The sequence below is a fragment of the Stegodyphus dumicola genome, chromosome X2, assembly GCF_044657685.1.
Source record: "Stegodyphus dumicola isolate Sdum_Otavi_A_Nest chromosome X2, ASM4465768v1".
NCBI classification, from domain to species: Eukaryota; Metazoa; Arthropoda; class Arachnida; order Araneae; family Eresidae; genus Stegodyphus; species Stegodyphus dumicola.
Window position 1 is genome coordinate 150,605,348 of NC_140781.1, and position 18,946 is coordinate 150,624,293.

Below are 18,946 nucleotides of genomic sequence, written 5' to 3' on the forward strand. Positions count from 1 at the left end.
CTATCCCATGATTATCCAGATGTTGGAATTTTCCTAAGAGAGACAAGATATTGACACGAGATTAATGGGCGCAAATGGCATAGCCCTCGGGGCCACATTCACCAAAAACCTGACTTGCGGACGGCATGGCGTTGGCTTTTGTTGTAACCGGTGACCTTGATTCGGTGAAATTGTCCTCGTGTCGAGCTCATTGTCAGGGTCACAGGTATCTGGTATTACTTCTTCAATGTCATAGCTTCTTACTCGGGTTAATCGCCCGTCGAGATTAGATCACCGCATAGAGTCTTTTTTCGGGGCTGGGCTATTGTGATTTTGAATGGAATACTTTCATTGAGAGCATCTGCATTTCCTCGCGTGATGTCATAAACTTACAAGAGGGAATTCCAAAAAGCGCTTCAAGGGATTAAAAACTTCACCGTAAAAGAAATCGAGAACTTCAGATACAATCTGGCTTGTAAAAAAAAAAAAAAAAAAAAAAAAAAAAAAAAAAAAAAAAAAAATTCAAATTATTTTATGCATTATTTATCAAGTCATTAACATTTTTCTTCCACTGTATAAATTAAGAACATATTTCGTGAATGAGTGCCATGTTTAGCATTAAAGAAACGTGCGTATAATTTTTGGATTATTTTGCGTACTAAAGATTATGTCATTTAAATGCACTTTTTTTGCGTGGCAAGAAAGTAGTATATACTTTTGTGATGATTGTTTCTTTGTTATTTCGCGAAGTTTTACTACTTTTTGAAATGTTTGTAAAGATTTGCTTCGACTGGAATTGGGAACCAGGAATTAATCGATCTCCTGTAGCCTTTACTATTGAGATATCAAAGAATTAACTTCTTTTCTACTTCGTCGAGCGGATCCAGATTTTATATTTCTTCCTTCTAATTTGTGGGTGATTAATTACATGAACAGGTATAAGCTTCCCTCCACAAAAGCATTCCTTCCAGGGAAGACAGTACTCAAGCATTTTGGCGTTATAAATAAGCTAACTACTATAACTAACCAAAATGCCCCCCCCCCCCCATATTTCTAATCGTTGTTAGTTTCTTAAATAGTTTATTCTTCTCCTTTAAAACTAACACTGAAGGTATGTGTGTTGGTATTATAATAGAAACCTTTACTGCTAATATGCATTATAAAAGAAAGAATTACGAGTCGTGTAAAAGCCTGAAGTCGGAGGTAAAATATCCACAGGACTCCTGTCCCATCGTTGACACTTATCCTTCACTGTCTGTCTTCTTCAATATTTTTTAAAACATTGTTTATCCTTATATAATTTGTGAGTTACTGTTATTCTAAAAATCTTTTTCTTTTAAACATTTTCTTACTGTTGCTATTAACCATTTTCTGAAACCTGTCTTGCTGTGATCACGAACTTGAAAACAGTTGAGTTACGCTATCCATTTTTGTCTACCTACCTGTTATTTTATATTCTCGGGAACTTTAAAATTTACTTTTGTTCCTTTTCTATGTGTTATGTATTACGAATAATAATAACATGTGTGAAAAGGGAATTGCAGTCAAGGCAGACTAGGAGAATTATATGTTACTTGTAAATTTGCTGTATTTCTTCTAACTACGGAAATGTTGCATTCATTTTTAGAAATAATTCTTTAGAAAGCTATTCATTTTTACTTTTTTTCTGCATTACCAACGTATCGGTCCTACAAGGAGAAATATTATATATCTCCATTTACCCTAAATTTTAATTTTGAGAGTTATTTTGAGTTGACCAAATTAATTATTATATTTCTGAGAAGTGTTTACAGTAATTGTCCAACAGTATCCATATTATACTAAAATTAGCTTTAAATTTTCTGGGGTTATTCATGCTACAGTAATTAGAAACGGAAAAGTGTGAGCAAACCAAAGTCTGATATTCTTAATGAACAGTTAAGATAACATTAAGTAATCTGAAGCCTATATAATAAATTTTTGTGTGATTACTAACGCAGAAAGCTGCTTGATAACAGTCCGCATTCTTTTCAGTTTGATTTGGTTTAGTTTAGTTAATTACGGTAAAGTACATTAAGGTATCTGCCTAAGGAGAGGGATACCTTCGTGGAGGATTTTCCGAGGAAAACTGGCTTGTATACACGTTACACATGGGGAAAACCACGAAAACGCCCATGCAGCGAGCCGTTCACCTGGAATTGAACCCAGGTCGGAACTACCGAGCCCATGTTAGTGTTCAGCGAATTTACTTCTCGTCCGCTGCTTTTCAGTTAGGTTTGGTTTGGTCTGCTTTATTTAATTTTGGCAAAGCACACTAGGGCTATCTGCCTACGGAAAGGGATGCCGTCGTGGAGGACTCTCTAAGGGAAACTGACTCAAATACACGTTACACATGGGGAAAACCACGAAAACGCCCATGCAGCCAGCCCGTTCGTGGGATTCGAACCTCGAACCGAACTACCAGTGTTCAGCGACTTTACCGCTCGGCCGCTGGTGGACCCGCTTTTCAGTTAGGAAAAGATTCATATGTAGATTTATATATAAAACTTTACTAAATGTGTTTGCTAAACGTGTTCTTCATTTGATAGATTTTTCTTTCAAACTATTCACAAAACATTCATAATTTATTTAATTTGGACTTTCCCAGTTTAATTTCCATTATTGTTTAGAAGTGTATTTTATTTTGATGTATTGACATTTTAAAAGGCATAAAAGATTTTTTTAATTAAGCATGCTGGCAGGAAGGAGCCCTAAACATTTGGAACTACCACTTTTTTATTTCTCGTAACGTATGTCGGAATATCGATGCATATCTTTGCTGTTTATATAATACTTATAATTTTTTTTCTCTCTTGACTTTTTAAAATTTCAAATATCAATATATCTTATTGATATTAGTTGTATAAAACTAGTTGAAATAACTTTTTTAATTCATAAAAGCGAGTAATATAAGGGGCAGTTAAATCCCAGAACTTTGCTCATACGTGTGACTATACCTCTATTATTATCAGAGCTGTGAAATCAGAACTTCCTTTACTACTATCGAGGCTTCGAAATCAAAAATTCTTTTCTATTGTTATTGGGGCTTGAAAATCAAAACATATGTACGACCAACAAGTTTTCCGCATCATTGCATAACAGTTTTAGGATGCATTTTCAAAAGTAATGACATTTTTCAATCAACAGAGGGGGGGGGAATGTTTTTAAAAAATAAAATGAGTGCTGTTGGAAATTTCGCTTTTTCACTTTATTTTTTATTTATTTTTTATATATATACAGTGTTTTCGAATCTTTTTTCTCAGCTAGAAGGCTTTCATAATGTAGTCGCTATTTTTAAGCTAGAAGATGGTAACGAACTTAACTTCTTATTACTTGTTTAAAAATGTAGGCCACAAAATATCTTTTGTCTATTTAGTATTATATTCTTCATGATTTATATAATCACCCAATTGCCTAATATCTTGTTTTTGATTTGTTTAGCTGTAGTTAATTTTCTGAACCCTTACTTTCAACAAAGTGAATTTCAACTTTGTATTTAATATAAGATTTCTCTAACTTACTTTTTGTATGACTATATTTTTTGGGTGGGGGGAGGAGGGTCGGTTTAAGAAAATGACTATTAATTTATCTCTTCTTTTAAAATGTTAAGCAGTTATTAGCGTTTATACTAATTTAATAGATTTACAAATTTAGGGAAAAGAACTAACCCTAAAGAGGGTTAAAGTTTTCCTCCATAAACTTTAATTTAGGCTTGCACCCTAATTACTTTTAAAATGTAGCTCGTAAAAAGAATAAAGAATACAGAAATTAAGGAATGTCAGAGTTCCAATTGATTAACATGTAGTCATAATGATACTCCTCTCAACCCTACCGCATCTAAACAACAAACACTATGAAAAACATTAAACTGCATTTACTCCGTTACATGTAATACATGAATTCTTATTTACATAGGACAAACTAAGAATAATCTTAATATTAGAATTAATAACCATAGGTCTCAAATTAAAAGAAATTGAAACAGCAAAAATAGTAGTAATTCCACTACCAAAGAACTAGAATATTTTAAAATTCACGACTTTAACAATACTACTATCAAAATGTTACCTAATCTTAAAAATAGGCTCTTTAAGGAATTTCTATATGTTTTGCAGTTAAGAACGCTTTATCCCTATGGATTAAACTCTTGTCTTAATAGTAAATCTGCCTTTTATGCTACCATTTACGAACAATTCAATTTTAATATATATAAATATATATATATGAAAGCAATAAGAGAGATGTTTAAAATGAAGTTTTAATAAATGCTCCTTAAACACGTATGAAACTGATATTATGGCGAAAAGGAGGAAGTAAATAAGAGTAACTGTCAAATTCGGCTTTTCTTAACAGGTTTAAGAAAAGTTAGATATCAGATATTATAAAAATGAATATTTGGAGAAACAGAAAGTAAGCTGAACAATTTGCAATAAAGTATAACGTCGAGTGAGCGGTTTCTTGAATAGGTGTATAAGCGAACTTATATAGACTAAGCTTCCATTTTATCCTATGCTTAATTTATAATTAAATGATAAACTTGAGACCTCATGAAATTTAATTACAAAATGCTATGTTATCGCGTTCATCGTTTCCTAGATTTAAACTACAATAATTTTTGTGCATTTTCTCATGGATATTTACTTGAATAGTTAATTTCTATGAATTGTTTAACCACAACCCTCCCCCAACACGCACACACAAAAAAGGGAAACAAAACAAAAAAAGAAACTTGGTTGACGTCTTGTTATGTCAATGATTCTTCGCAATTTGCTTTTGCTCGTAACGCCATCTCGTAGAGGGAATGATCATTATTTCTCTTTAATCGAACTTTCAACTATTATTATATATTTTTTTTTAACGTTTCAATAAATTTGTAAGGGAAAAAAGGTGGAAGGTGAGTGGTTATTTTTTTAACCGACTGATTAACGGACGTGATTGATACTGATTATTCTTGCTTACTTTCCAAAAAATTCTTAATTAGCACCTCTAAGCAAGTATTGTTTTTTTTCTTCTCCCTTTCCAAAGAATAATGGGTGGGGATATAAAATTCAGCGCAACTTTTTAAAAAAAATATTAAAAAAAAAAAAACTCCGGTACTGGGAAATACGTTAGAAAAGCATTGGATGGCATATTAAAGAAATGATAAACATATACTTCATTATTTTTTAATATATCAAAGACAAAGAAGTTATACATAAATTACTCTGTTACTGTCACTAATAGTAACGTATGCGAAAATTCAAGTAAAATAGGGCTTATTAGTGAATCAAAAGATTCTTTAGTTACATATTTTAGCTATATATGTTATAAAATTTATTGATTATCTGGTCCCTTTTGAAACATTCAACTCAAATTGCACTGCCAGCCGCTTCCTCCGGGGGGGGGAGGCGGCTTTATAAATAGTAATAAATTTCAATAAGCCAGTATTATTAAAGATGAGAAAAACATATTTCTTTCCCACCATATATTATGCAGGTTACAGAAAAGAAAAGTAATTGTTTTGGACTAACGATTTCTAATTTTTTTTCTGCTTCAAACATAGGTTTTCTGACGTATTGCATTTTCTAAAACTGACATCTATTATTTTTTTTTAAATCTTTATAATTTCAGAAACTAGCATTATTATGAGTGTTTAAAAACTGAAATTGTTGTGTTATTTAGAAAATAATAATCAAATATTTCCGAAAATTTATTTTCAAAATTCATGGTTTTAATTTTTCATTATTCCGATTAATTAGACGTTTAACCATTTGAAAAGGTATCATTTACAATACAGTACTTTTGATGTTTTCAAAAATTATTTCTCCTCTCTTTATAAGTGCGCTTTCTTGTTCTGAATGATATCAGGTTTTATACAAAATAATGGTGAAAATGCTCTGTGGCGATAAATTTTAAATTAGTTTTCTACTTGTAATATGCATAAGACTCCAATACAAGATCTCATTTATCTTTCTGCATTGTGCAACTGTAAGAAATATTAGAGGGAAAGTTGCTTCTTAGCGTAAGAAAGTGAATCATTTGAAAATTATATATATTTCTCAAAATATTGTAATAATTTCAATGGCAGCTCTCCTTTTTATATTTTTATCAGTAGTATAATAAATAAAAGAAGATATTAAAACAATGCATATATCCCTTCCGCTACAAAAGTTTTCCATAACTCTTCTACTTATACACTGTCGTACATATCGAAAACAAAAAGTAGAATTAATAATAAAATTATGCAGTATATAGACTGTAATCGGCTAGAAGTTTCTTTTTTTAATTTTATTTAATCAAAAAATCTGGTTGTAGTAGACAGATTCAGTAGACACTTTTATTTATAGAAGGAAAGTGAAGTATTTTTATCATTTCCAGCAGTTTCAAAGAATTCTGAATATTTACATCTGTTATTTACTTTTGTGTATTTGATAGGTATGAACAAATAAATATTTCTCGTTAAACAAACTTTCAGCTTTTTGATAAATTCATGTTTTTATGCCAAGAATGTCAGCTTCTGAAACTTTTGAAAGGATCTTTGAAAGAAAACTTTCATTCCCCCCCCCTCTGCTCCAATTTTTAATTTTTCAATTCCCCCTCCCCTTCTTTTTTCTTTTCAAGATATCTCTAATTTCCGAGGAATTCTAAGTAAAATTCTGTGAAATATCTCTTTCTGATACTGTACTGTTGATATCTGAAATAATAAAAATAACTACTGATCTTTCACATCATTTTATCTCATCAAAAGAATAAAATTTATTGAAATAAATGTACTGAAAAGACACCTGAATTAAGAATGCTGCATAATAATTTTTTAATGAACTAGACTGCTGTCCTTACCCCAGCTGTCTTTAAGGCGAAGGTAAACGTAAAGAATTCGAATTATCTTTTCATGTGATCTTAACAATTAACATATCGAATTGTTTATTCAGATTAATTCAATTATGTTGTATTCAATTTAAATTGAAAGTACCGTATATGTTCAGTTATTTCTGACTTCCATACTGCTAAAATTTCCACAAAACGAGCAGCTTTTGAAGTTTTGCAGTTTGTTATCATTTATTGTGTAATAATGAATGTATTGTGTAATAAATTTGTTTACATTTTACTATGTAGTGTTTCGATGCTCACCTCAAATCTTGCGTCTTTTGCTGGAGCTGTTAATAATTCTTAAAAAAAGTATTCTTATTCTTAGCTATATATTCCAATGTTATTAGTATATTGTAAAAATTAGCGACGGGAACGATATGTATGGTTATTTATATTTATTTTTTGACGGAATCTAATTTGATATTTGCTGTCAGTTCTAATGAAGTGTAGTCGAGCTTAATAAATGTGAAAAATTCTTCAACATCAGGTAAATAACTTTTATGGTATTTCCCGTTAGCATAAATTTGCAGAGCTTCTTTAATTTTCTCCCAGTTGTGAGTTCTTGTTTTTATTCAGTTCACAGCTGGGTTGCGCTAACTGATTAAAATATATTTTGACAACTGCTTGGCTCTTTTACACGCGTCGTGCTTTAGTGATTGGTAGAGAAGATGTAGGCAAGTTGTGATCACTACACGTGATATCTATAGGCAACCGCAATCTGATCTTGACGCGTTGCCTAAACTCCCCAGTTTGCTTGTAGAATGCTAATTGGTCAAGCTAAAACTCAGTATTTTATGTTCCGTACAGTCTGGTCGTGAATTTTTATGAGTTTCCATAACGTTATCGTGTGATTACTTCTTTTTCTTTTGTTTATCTTCTCTCTGCTACACAAAATGTATTTATTTTATCAAAATGACATGAATCAATTTTAGCTATCAAAGAGTTTTATTTTAATTTTAATCTGTAATAAGAAACAGTAAATCATTGTAGCGCGTTATTGTATGAATTCAAAATCACGAAGAAATTGTTTCACGAATTTTGATGTAATATTTGAGGGATGACGATGTTTCCTAAGCGTGTCAATGCTTCGTCTAAAAAATAAAAGGTTACATTAAATTGAATGGTGTTAAAACCCTAACTCATCTTTGGTCTTGGCTTCTCTTAATTTTCTTCTACTAGTTGTATAACACAGTTGAAAGTTAAAGCCATACTTAGAATGGATTAAAAAATTGCATAAATAAAATAAACAATTTAAAACAAAATAGTGGTTTTTAAGTTTAATGCATGACAACCATCATTCCTTTTATCTCTAATATTTCTTTTACACATTCGTTACATTTTTCTACTTTCTCTTATTTAAGTGATATAGTGAAACATTAAATTTGAATTCAAAGTTGATATATGTATTATTTTTAGTGCTGTGTAATTATTCAGTCATTACTGACTTGAAAAAATTCTGTGTATTCGTAGGGCTGTAGAATTTTTGTCTTTTCTTCAAAAACACAATTCTTATGCCTAAATGAGAGAATAAGAACAAAATGGTAAAAGAAGGGGAACCTGTTGCTGTGTTCTTCGAAGAGCATTGAATCCATTCTTATTAGACTTGACCCACTTTCAAAAACAATTGCATTTTATCAACTATTGAAGCTCAACTTGGTTAGCATTCCTTACATACGTCATCTTACGTCACAACGTAAGATTGAAATTTTTACGTTTTACTGTATTACATTTTAGTAAGCTATCTTGATTTAATCTTTCCATTAACACAGTGAAGTATTATGATTTTATTTCCGATAAAAGAATTTTGTAATTGACCAAGAACGTAAGGGTTATGAATTGCATTTCTGTAAATTCAAATATAAACCAAAGTATTTTCTCTTTGTTTTAGATTTCGTATTCTAGAGAACAAAAGGATAACTTTTATTCCAAAATACCTCAGCAATATAAGCCTTGATCACCGATAAACTTTCTGAAGCTCATCGAGCAAACTCGTGTAATATTCTAAAAACTCGTATAATTTTTTAAATCTCGGAACTATCAGACTATTAAAGTACTTTTGTGTCTTACTGTTTTTGAGTAACATTCTTCGCTGTTAAATTGTAATAAATAATACGAACAGAGAGATAATGAAGTAGATAATATGTTTAAAAAATTTCAGACGCGGGCATTCTGAACGAAATGACGTTCAGTGAACCTGCTGGAAGATGTGAACTACCATTTTTAGATTACTTTGATACCCGGTTTTAAATGTAAATAAAGCCGTGCTTCCTTGGAACAGTCTCCTCCTCCAGGCCGCTTCTAACGATTGCAAAACGCGATAGCGCTCGCTTCGAAAGAGTTCGCCAAAAAATAAAATTTTACATGCAGAAAATGAAGTTATTCTGAGCGGGCTATTAGTCTGAAGAAAGTAAGAAAAAAAGAAATTAACGAAGAAAAACTACAGAGGCTGAGGACGGGACAGAGGCAAGTGATTAAAGGGCGCGATGTTTGCATAAACGTGGGGGCATTGCTCCCCTCTGCCCCATCTGATTCCCCACCCTTCACCGTCGGAGGGAAACAATGAGATTGTGTTGCATACCTAGGGACCTTGATTAATAGAGTGACCCACGGTTCTCATTTGTTTCTTTAATGATTCGATGTGGGACGGGCTGCAGCTCACGCTTGTGCCCAAGAACTGTGTGCTCTGTGGACCCTGAGCATTTTTTGCTTTCTTTTCCTTTGTGAAAGGGGGGTTAAATTTTATAAATGGAAGATTTATGTTTTTATTATATTTTTCATTGAAGTCCGAATTTATTAAAATGAGATTCAAGATCCGATTTCGTCCCATCTCTTGAGCATTTTTTCTTTAAATACAAGCCGGCTAATTTGTCTTTGAATAATTGCGCCTTGTTGCTCAGCTAATTATTTTTAATGGCTCTTAATCAAATTCATAACTGTTGTTGTTGGGTTGTATTTTGCGTCTTATCAGTGACGCGAAAGTTGTTTAATTTAGCTCGCATAACTCACAATTGATCTTATGATTTTATCGCTCTTCTGAGATTCTTTGGGGGACAACAAAAGCTCACGAAAGGAAAAGTTATCTTTAATGGATGTTTTATTCCATTTATATGCATTAGGAAGGTAGGTTATATATTCAGTTGAAGTGAATGATTTTATCTGATTAAGTATGGAAATTGATCGTTATCCGATTCTTTCTATGCAGTTTAAACTGTATATTCGTTGTACGCTTAGCGCGTATTAATTTTCGTCCCTGAAACATGCGTCTGTAAAGAAATATCGACTGATCGAGTCGAACTCACTCTGCAAATTTCGAAGACTGTTACATAATTGGTAATATATTGACAGGTTGACAGTCTCGGCAGTAGTAGAATTATAAATTAATGTATAAAAATTTTTATTAAAATTTAATTTTATATGCACTGTGATTATTCAATAAATAAACGATTTAGCATAATTTTCATATGTGGATTTTAACTTTAGTAATATATAAACTTCAAGAAGCTTAGAGGAGTAAAACTTCCAATGCTTTTAAAATGTAAACGTAAAGCCTGATCTTTCCCTTTTTATCTGAAGCATCGATTATTACAGCTCGCTTATATACGTTTTATTTGCACATATATTTAGTAGTATATGTATTTCTAATTCCGTATTCTTCGTATTACATATGTTTAAATATTATCAATAAGTTTTATATGCAAGTACATGCGAAGAAGAGAAATATTAGTGATACGTTTAAAATACGTTTAAAAATAAACAACTAGCGAAACTGTAAGAGTAACACTCTTTTTGAAAAATTCAAATTAAAACAATTTCTTGACTGATGCACATAGCTGCAGTTTCAGATATTTTAAACTAAAGTTCATGTATCATTTTATGATCTATCTGCTATATATATATATATATATATATATATATATATATAAACTTATTTAGTTAGTTTTAAAACATTTCTTAGTTCTGAAATTTTCAATTAGTTCTGATAAAACAGGTTTCAGTATTCCAACAGTCGAAATCGTACGAATTCATCTATTTCAAAAGAGAAAGCGAAAAATCTAAATATCTTGTAATAAACTTAAATAATGAAAGTAAACACGTTATCATTCTATGTGGTTCAGATAGCATTGAGCTAAGTATAGTGTTGTGTTTCAAACTGAATGAGTTTAACATTTATATTGGATTATTTTAACTAATTTCTAGATTTATTTATTTAAGAAATAAAGTCACCAGTGTTAATATATACCACTGCTTTGGCTAATTTATCAGCATTTTGGTGTGATTTCCCACATCAACCTTCGATTATTTCTCTAAAAGGATATAGATAGAAAAAATATACGTTAGTCACTTAATAGTCTCTTTAGACTGCTATTAAGTAAGTAACGTATATTAATTATTTTCACTATTTGTAACGTATATTAACTATTTTCACTTATGCATTTTCTGTTTATACACGAATTTGAGCACTCCAAATAACAGGGCTCTTCCAAAGTACTGAAATTTCCCAATTTGATAGTGAAAGATAATTCATGCTGCAGAGCAGTTTGTAGTATAGTGTTGCAGAGATATTAGGTTTCTCGAAATTAATTGTGCCTTCGCCAGGATTCGAATTACGAATCTTTTAATCGTTAGTTGGCCATGCTAACTACTTACTCCACTAGAGCGCGCACGGGAGAATAGGATAATATTGTATACTCTCCTCCGCTTAATAGGAAATGGGGAGAGACATGAGATCTAGTTGACCAAATCCATGTGGTGACAAGTTATCATCCACCATATTTTAACTTTGGTGCCACCGTAGAGATATTTCCGAAGATAGGAAACAGCATAAATCTTTCATGTCCTTGCCACGATTCACGGATTTTCCAGTTATCAGTTGGGCATTAAACCACCAAAGTACGCACTAGGGAATACGATAATCTCTTATAATGTGAAAGCACCGCGAAATTTCTAGGCTGCATTTATTTTTATTCTTGAGCATCTTTCGCTCAGATATTCTTAAAGTTGTAAATTCCTCATCAATTGTAATAGCCATTCTGTAGGAGAAACTCTACATTTATTTCTGCAGAGATAGTAATAGTTCTGTAATAAATAGTCTAATTTTATCACTTTATTATGTTTGTAATATTGTAGGTCCAGAACGTCAAGAAGAAAGAGTAAATGGAAACAGAACCCATTGCGAAACATTTACGTTGTTATCAACAGCGTTTCATGAGGACTAGACACTGCAATACAACTAGAACCCGATTACCGCCTAGGCCCATTAGGCACAGGCCTAGAGTTCCAGGTTTAAGATGCCCCAAAATCATCGTATGAGTTATCGTAACCCTGTTTTTCTCTATGAAAATAAGAAAAGTCTGCACTGAATGTCTCTGAAAGAACACTGTGCTTAAGATCCTATGCAGTCTTAATCAGACCTGTCAAGAAATTCGGAAAAATTCTGGTTTACCAACTAAAATTAATCTGTAATGATAGTGTTGCCTAACATATTTTATAATATTTTTAAACAGAGTCCAAATTAGTGTTACATTTTGAGCTTCGTTAAAGAGTTACTTCATTTGGAGTAGCCAAACAGAATAATAAATAAATAAATTAAAAGATGCGTATTTGAAGGAGGGGGGGTGTTAAAAAAAGAAAAATCGGAAGAAAAGCCTTTTTTTATTTTGTTTCCTTCTTCCTAAATGTTCAAATCTTTAATGTCGAGCATTTAAATGTACTGCATTTCAGAATTATTTCGATATTGCTCAATAGTATTGAAGAGCTACAGAGCTACTGGCATAACACTGAAGAACTGAGGATTTATAAACAACTATATCCCTCTCTGTTCTGGTGTTTATTTTTAAAAGAATTCTTAGTCCTGTTAATAGTCTTGATGTTTACTTTTTAATGCATAGGCATTGCGAATTGGAGTGAAATGAGAGACTGAATGGTTTTTTGCTTTTAATCAGTGCGAGGACAATAAAATATGAGTAAAATTTTGCTTTGAAATATAATATGCACAATAATACTTATGAAAAAGGTCAGTAATATAATATGCACTGATTATGAAAAATTCGCTGAAAATTAATACGCCCTGAATACTGAAAATATTGTACTGAAATGTAATAGGGAATGCTTTTTTTTTATCAAAATTTATAATTAAAATTTTTTAATGTGGCAGTGGCTGATAAAGATTTTTTGTGAGTAATTTTGAAGATGAGAACATGATAATTATTATGAGAAATTTTATGTGTCGTAACGCGTTAATCGGTTCGTTTTAAATTAATCAAAAAGTGTACAGCAGTTTAAATTGCTACTATGCATATGACAATTAACATCCTTTGCATATTGGTTTTTAATGACCTTAGCTGAAATGTTTTACGTTAGTTCACAGCTTTATTCAACTTGGGCATACGTTATGGACGTTGCTTTGTAATAAATGGCATCAATTTATGTAAATACCTTTCTATAAATTATTGGAGTTATGAGAAATTTTATGTTTCGCAACACATTCATGAGCTTTCAGGTTAATTAACTTCTGTTTATTATTTGTAATAACGACAACAATGAATTTATCTCTCATTAAATTATATTTAATGATAGATAAGGGTCGCATATTGTTGAGTTGCTTCTTCATTAATTTCTCCTCCGCCTCTTTTTCTTCTTTTTCCTTGTAGCAGAAATAATTATTTGAAGTGCATATATATAACATTCCTGATATATGCTTAATGCAATATATTTAATGAAATCAAATGTTACGGCTCTTTCTGTAATATCCAACGTGCTCGGCATCTTGTTAAATGCATCATTGTATTTTGATTATTGCTTTCATATATAAGTCCTTTTTTCTTTGCTGCAGCTAATTTTTGAGAGGTGTCACTGCTTTCGAAAGAATGTGTTAAAACCTCTAGGTATCTTATTTTGATAAATTATACAAGTTAAACAACGGCATTTTTTTAAATCTTTAATTCCTTATTAATATTACTGTAAAACATTTTAAATAATACTGTAAGATCTTTCAGATTTAACGAAATGTCTGTATACATTCTAAAATGTACGTTTAATAATTAATGAAGTGTCGTTATTTTTGTATCTAAGTTCTCGTTTCAAAGATTTTGAATTTTATTTCCGCTTTACGCCGCAATTCGAATCCTGTAAACTTGAATATTATTTTTACTTTGCTATTTTACTTCGGATATTTTTTCTAAGTGAAGTCTTTTGTTAATATCTGGTTACAAGAAATACATTGCCCATATAAAGGAAGCGTATAGTCTCTGCTTCAACATTCGCTTATTTGCTCCCTCTCCACCCAAAAAAACTTTTGCTGTATTTCTTTCTTTTTTTTTTAATTTCATTTATTTATTTATATTTTTTATGAAAAAGTTTTTTTCTTTTTGAAGGAATAGTCATGAAAGAATGTCTTAAATTTCAATCATATAAATTACCGTCAGTCAAATTAAACATGCGTTTTAACTCAATTTTCAAAGAAAGAATCCTTAATATGGTGAAAGAGGGGTCTTTTGAAGAGCTTTATCACAAGTCTAAAAAGTACAACTTATTTTAGAGCAGTAATGAAAAGGAATAATAGTTCATTAACGTTGATTCAAGATTTTACCTTATTGTCTTATAATCAAATAAACTTATAAAATATGTTTTAGGAACTGATTATTATAGTTAATTATAGGTAATTAATTATGTGTTTATAATTCTTAGAATGTAAATTTTGTGTAATAAATCTGAAAATTTAGGAAAAACTTGTTATTTTCGATATCGAAAAATTGCCTTTATTTTTAAGACGTTTTTGAGATACTAATGCAATTTTCACTCAATTTTCACTCTCGTCATTCGTGAAAATTTGACTAAGTGTTTTTGATCTTGAATAAAATTAATTCATTCCGAAATATCAGTGAAATGAAATCACCCAAATGCAAAGGTCTGGCCTTTTTTGCTTAATTTCAGATAAATGGTTTGTTTAGTCCTTTCTTGATTTTAAAATTAAGCCTTTTTCTTTCATCGCAAAATTGTCCAACAGGTGGCAGCACAAGTCACGGAATCGCAATGCCAAAATTTAAGTGAAGCGTTTAATAGTATTTTGGAAACAATATTTTTTGCTATAAATTTTAGTCTTAAATATGAAAGAACTGTGTCTTAATTAAAAGCAATTTCAGCCATAAAACTAATTAAATTAGAATTATGAAAAAAACATTTTACAAAATACTATTTAGTGGATTGAAAAAAAAAAAAAAAAACACCGAGTCCTATAATTTGTGTCGTTTTAAACTAGAGTAACATTTTGTATTTTCTCAATCTTGAGCGTGTATTTATTCATATTTATACTTTAGGTAAACCTTGGTGATTTCCTTTTGTTTATTCTGGAAACATGCTATCTGTTTTACTAAAATTTATTAACAATTTAATTAACATATTAAAACGATGTATGTAAGATACTGTATTTGAACTGACAATTCAATGAGATATAGAGGAAACTTAAAATTGCATTATTTATATTTTGCCTTTGTTTAAATGCAATGAAATACCTAAGCAAAAATTTGTAAAAATTCGAAATAAGTTTAATCTTGTTGATATGGGAAATAATTTAAAATGAAGAAAGACCATTACGAAGCAAAATTAAGCCTCGAATTCCACATCCTCGAAAAGTTTCCTAATACAAGGTTCTTAACAGAATGTAAATGTTATTATGATATATTTTCAAAGGTTAGACTGCGTAAAAAAGAGGGGTATAATCTAAGGTCATCTTAATGGAAAAAGTATCTTTTCATTCTTGCCAATATGACATATTATTGCATTTGATAGTATACTGATTTAGGCATGTCATGTTGAATTTAGTATAGACTTATAATCTTCTTTACATAAAGTAAGCTGTGTATAATGTATACTATGTTGCTGATACACCTGCTGTTATTAAATTGATTATAATTTGCATTTCAGGTTACAATTACCGTCACGGATTCTAACGACAGCCCTCCAGTCTTCGACAGTAATCCTTACAAAGTTAGTCTGTCCGAAAATGCCATTGCTGGCCACACTGTAATAACAGTGTCTGCATCAGATCCAGACACAGAAGGAAGCTTAACTTATACCCTTGTGGATGAAAAACAGGATGACAAATTCCGTTTGGATCCGTTGACTGGAGCTCTTTACCTCAGCCAACCTTTGGATAGAGAAACTCAGGATATCCATAAGATTAGAATAAGAGCTGATGATGGAGCTCAATTTTCAGAAACTATTTTGACCATTGAGGTAAGTTTAATAAACAGTTATAGAGCATATATATTGTTATAAGCGTAATGGGGCGCGTAAAATAGTGTCAAAATCAGTAACAATGTTTATTTAAGCTAATTTGCGTTTGATGAATAAAACATGAAGACATAAAATCAAAATTTATTTGATGCATTTGTTATCTCTCTAAATTTATTTGACATTTTCGAAAGCTTTAAATCGTCCTGTATAATCAAATGCCAGTAATGGAGAGTAGTTTGGAGTGAAACTTTTTTTAACCCTTTGGATTTCCCTCCTCCCTAAAAATGCAGCCAGGAAAGGGAAAAAAAAAAAAAAAAAGTTCATTTGCTTGTTCACAGGATTAACATATTTTTAATAACTAAGACAAAGAAAGAATTTTTTTAATAGTTGTAGAAAATATAGTGGTTACGTTACAGCACCACTAAGACTAAACATACCGATTTATTTTTGATGATACAGTAGAAAACGGTTCTTATCGTTTAGATAGAGTCCAATATTGCAAACTGTGCACCGCTATACTCGTGCTCAAAAAATAAGCAGCAAACGCTAAAAGAAAAATTACGAAACTAAAAAGGGGAATAAAAACATACAATTTACATATGAGGTAGAGGATGCATCGCCGAATGCACATAGGCAACCAAAATTAACATAAAACGCAATCCCGCAGTCGCACTACAACGGTTAAAAAAGGGGCATGCTGGACCTCTTGTGCTTCCTTTTATCACTATAATCGGTATCGACGCGATATTTACGGACGATAACGCCCGCCCGCACATAGCTTGAGTGGTGCGGAGTTATCTGGAGAGTAAAATCGTTCCACATCTGCGGTGGACTGATAGGTCACCGGACTTGAATGCCATAGAGCATGTGTGAGACATGTTGGAATGACGGAAAGCAGGTCGCAGTGGGCCAGGTATCTTCCACGAGTTCTGACATGCATTACTACAAGAAAGTATTGCCACAACAAGCGATCAACGACACTATTGACAGCTTGCCTCTCCCTTGTCAAGCATGCATTTCAGCTAGAAGATATCATTACACTCGAGGACTGTCTGCCTAAGGGGAGGGATGCCTTCGTGGAGGACTTTTTAAGGGGAAACTGGCTTGTATACATGCTACACACGGGAAAAAACACGAAAACGCTCATGCAGCCAGCTCTTTCTTCGAGATTCCAACTCCGGACCTAATAAGCAGTATTCAGCGACTTTACCGCTCGGTCGCTGAGGACCTGTATAGAATTAAATGCAGTTCCACCATACCGCATTATATTAGAGAGCGAATGGAAAGGAATTTTGTTTGTTTATCTTAACGCTTGCAGAATGAATGGAACCATATTCTTGAGACAAAGCATCAAATTATTGATTATTTTGAGTTGGATAAAGAGATCTGTAACTGAAATTAATGCTTTGTAATTAGTTCGATTTGAAGTTTCTTAAATCAAAGCATGATAATTATTAATATTTATTTATTTATTTATTTATTTATTTTGCTTAATGTATAACGCAGGAATTTCATTCAGAATTTCCGATTATAGCTTCGAATGGTGTTTTATATATTAAGCTCCGTAAAATATTTTTGTGTTTTGCAATATACAAGGGGGAGTCAAAAATATATTTACATATTTGAAGTATATAAATGTAGTGTGTTCCGGTGTATTGTAGAGGAATTAGTGAATGGTATGTTAAACTGGAATTTTTTTTAATTGCTTCAAATAAGTTACGGACGAAGCTTGTATAATTGGTGGAAACGTCGCTGAACATGCAGCATCAAATTACAGTTATGACGTGACGATTAAATACCATAATAATCCCGACTCCATGTCACTAGAGAGACGTGATTTCAACCTTGGAATTTTTGAGACTTGCGCAGCGAAAAAAGAAGAAAAAAAGATAAAAAATATTTTTATAGGTGTTAGAAGAATTCCCTTACAACATATTAATAAGTTCCTACTTGAGTTGTTCCTACTGCCAAATCGGCCTTATCAGTTGCTGAGTGATTAAGACCACTGAATACTGGTACTGGTTTGGGTTCGATTCCATGGTTGATTTTTCCATGGAAGCATGGTTAATTTTTGTAGTTTTCCTCTTGCGTAACGTGCGTTACGCATGAGGAACCCACCACGAAGACATCCCATCTCTCAAGTAGATAGCTCTCGTAGCTTTGCCGTACTCAAATAACCTACCACCACAGCGTTGCACAAATAACATTCAAAACCAAAAAACACATGCGGACAAGTAGAGGTACAGCTATAAGGGGGTGGAACACCAGAATTTTACCATAGGTTGTGCAGGTACAGTTCCACCGCACTAACTATGTGGCTCGGCTCCAATTTTAGAGAAAGAATACACCCTAGCGGCGAATAGTAAAACAATAAAATAGACTTTTAACGTGAAGGTGGCAAATGCCACCAGCAAGTTGAAAGTGATAAGATCATTTGCTCCTACGTCGACCACAGCTGAATATAATTGAACGTAATCAGTTTAAAGTCTTGACCTTCTATAGTAGCATTTTTATAGTGGCATTGGTTTGGTTTGGTTTATTGAGATTACGGCAAAGCACACTAGGGCTATCTGCCTAAGGGGGAGGGAGGCTTTCGTGGAGGACTTTCTAAGGATAAGGATAAGGAACGGGGGACGTGCTATCGAGGACTTTCTAAGGGAAACTGGCTCGTATACACGTTACACATACTTATAGTGGCATTACTGTGCTTCCAATAACCATAATTCCAATATCACACGATGCGGCCAGACTGGTAGCCATATTTATGACTCACTCTATTATTAAAATTTTGTCCCCAATTTCAAGACTGGTTGACTCAGAACTTCGAATCTATTTTACCAATACTTTGAATATAGTGTCTGACAGT

At 32.0% G+C, this 18,946-nt stretch overlaps 1 protein-coding gene across 1 annotated transcript in view; it reads left to right on the forward strand.

Annotated features, from left to right (window-relative positions):
* Positions 1 to 18,946, forward strand: part of ft (cadherin-related tumor suppressor fat) — a 375,079-nt gene that overhangs the window by 321,129 nt on the left and 35,004 nt on the right. Inside the window, exon 2 of the mRNA XM_085808891.1 lies at positions 15,769 to 16,080. Within this exon, the coding sequence (XP_085665017.1) occupies positions 15,769 to 16,080 (312 nt within the window). The remainder of the gene's footprint in view (positions 1 to 15,768; positions 16,081 to 18,946) is intronic.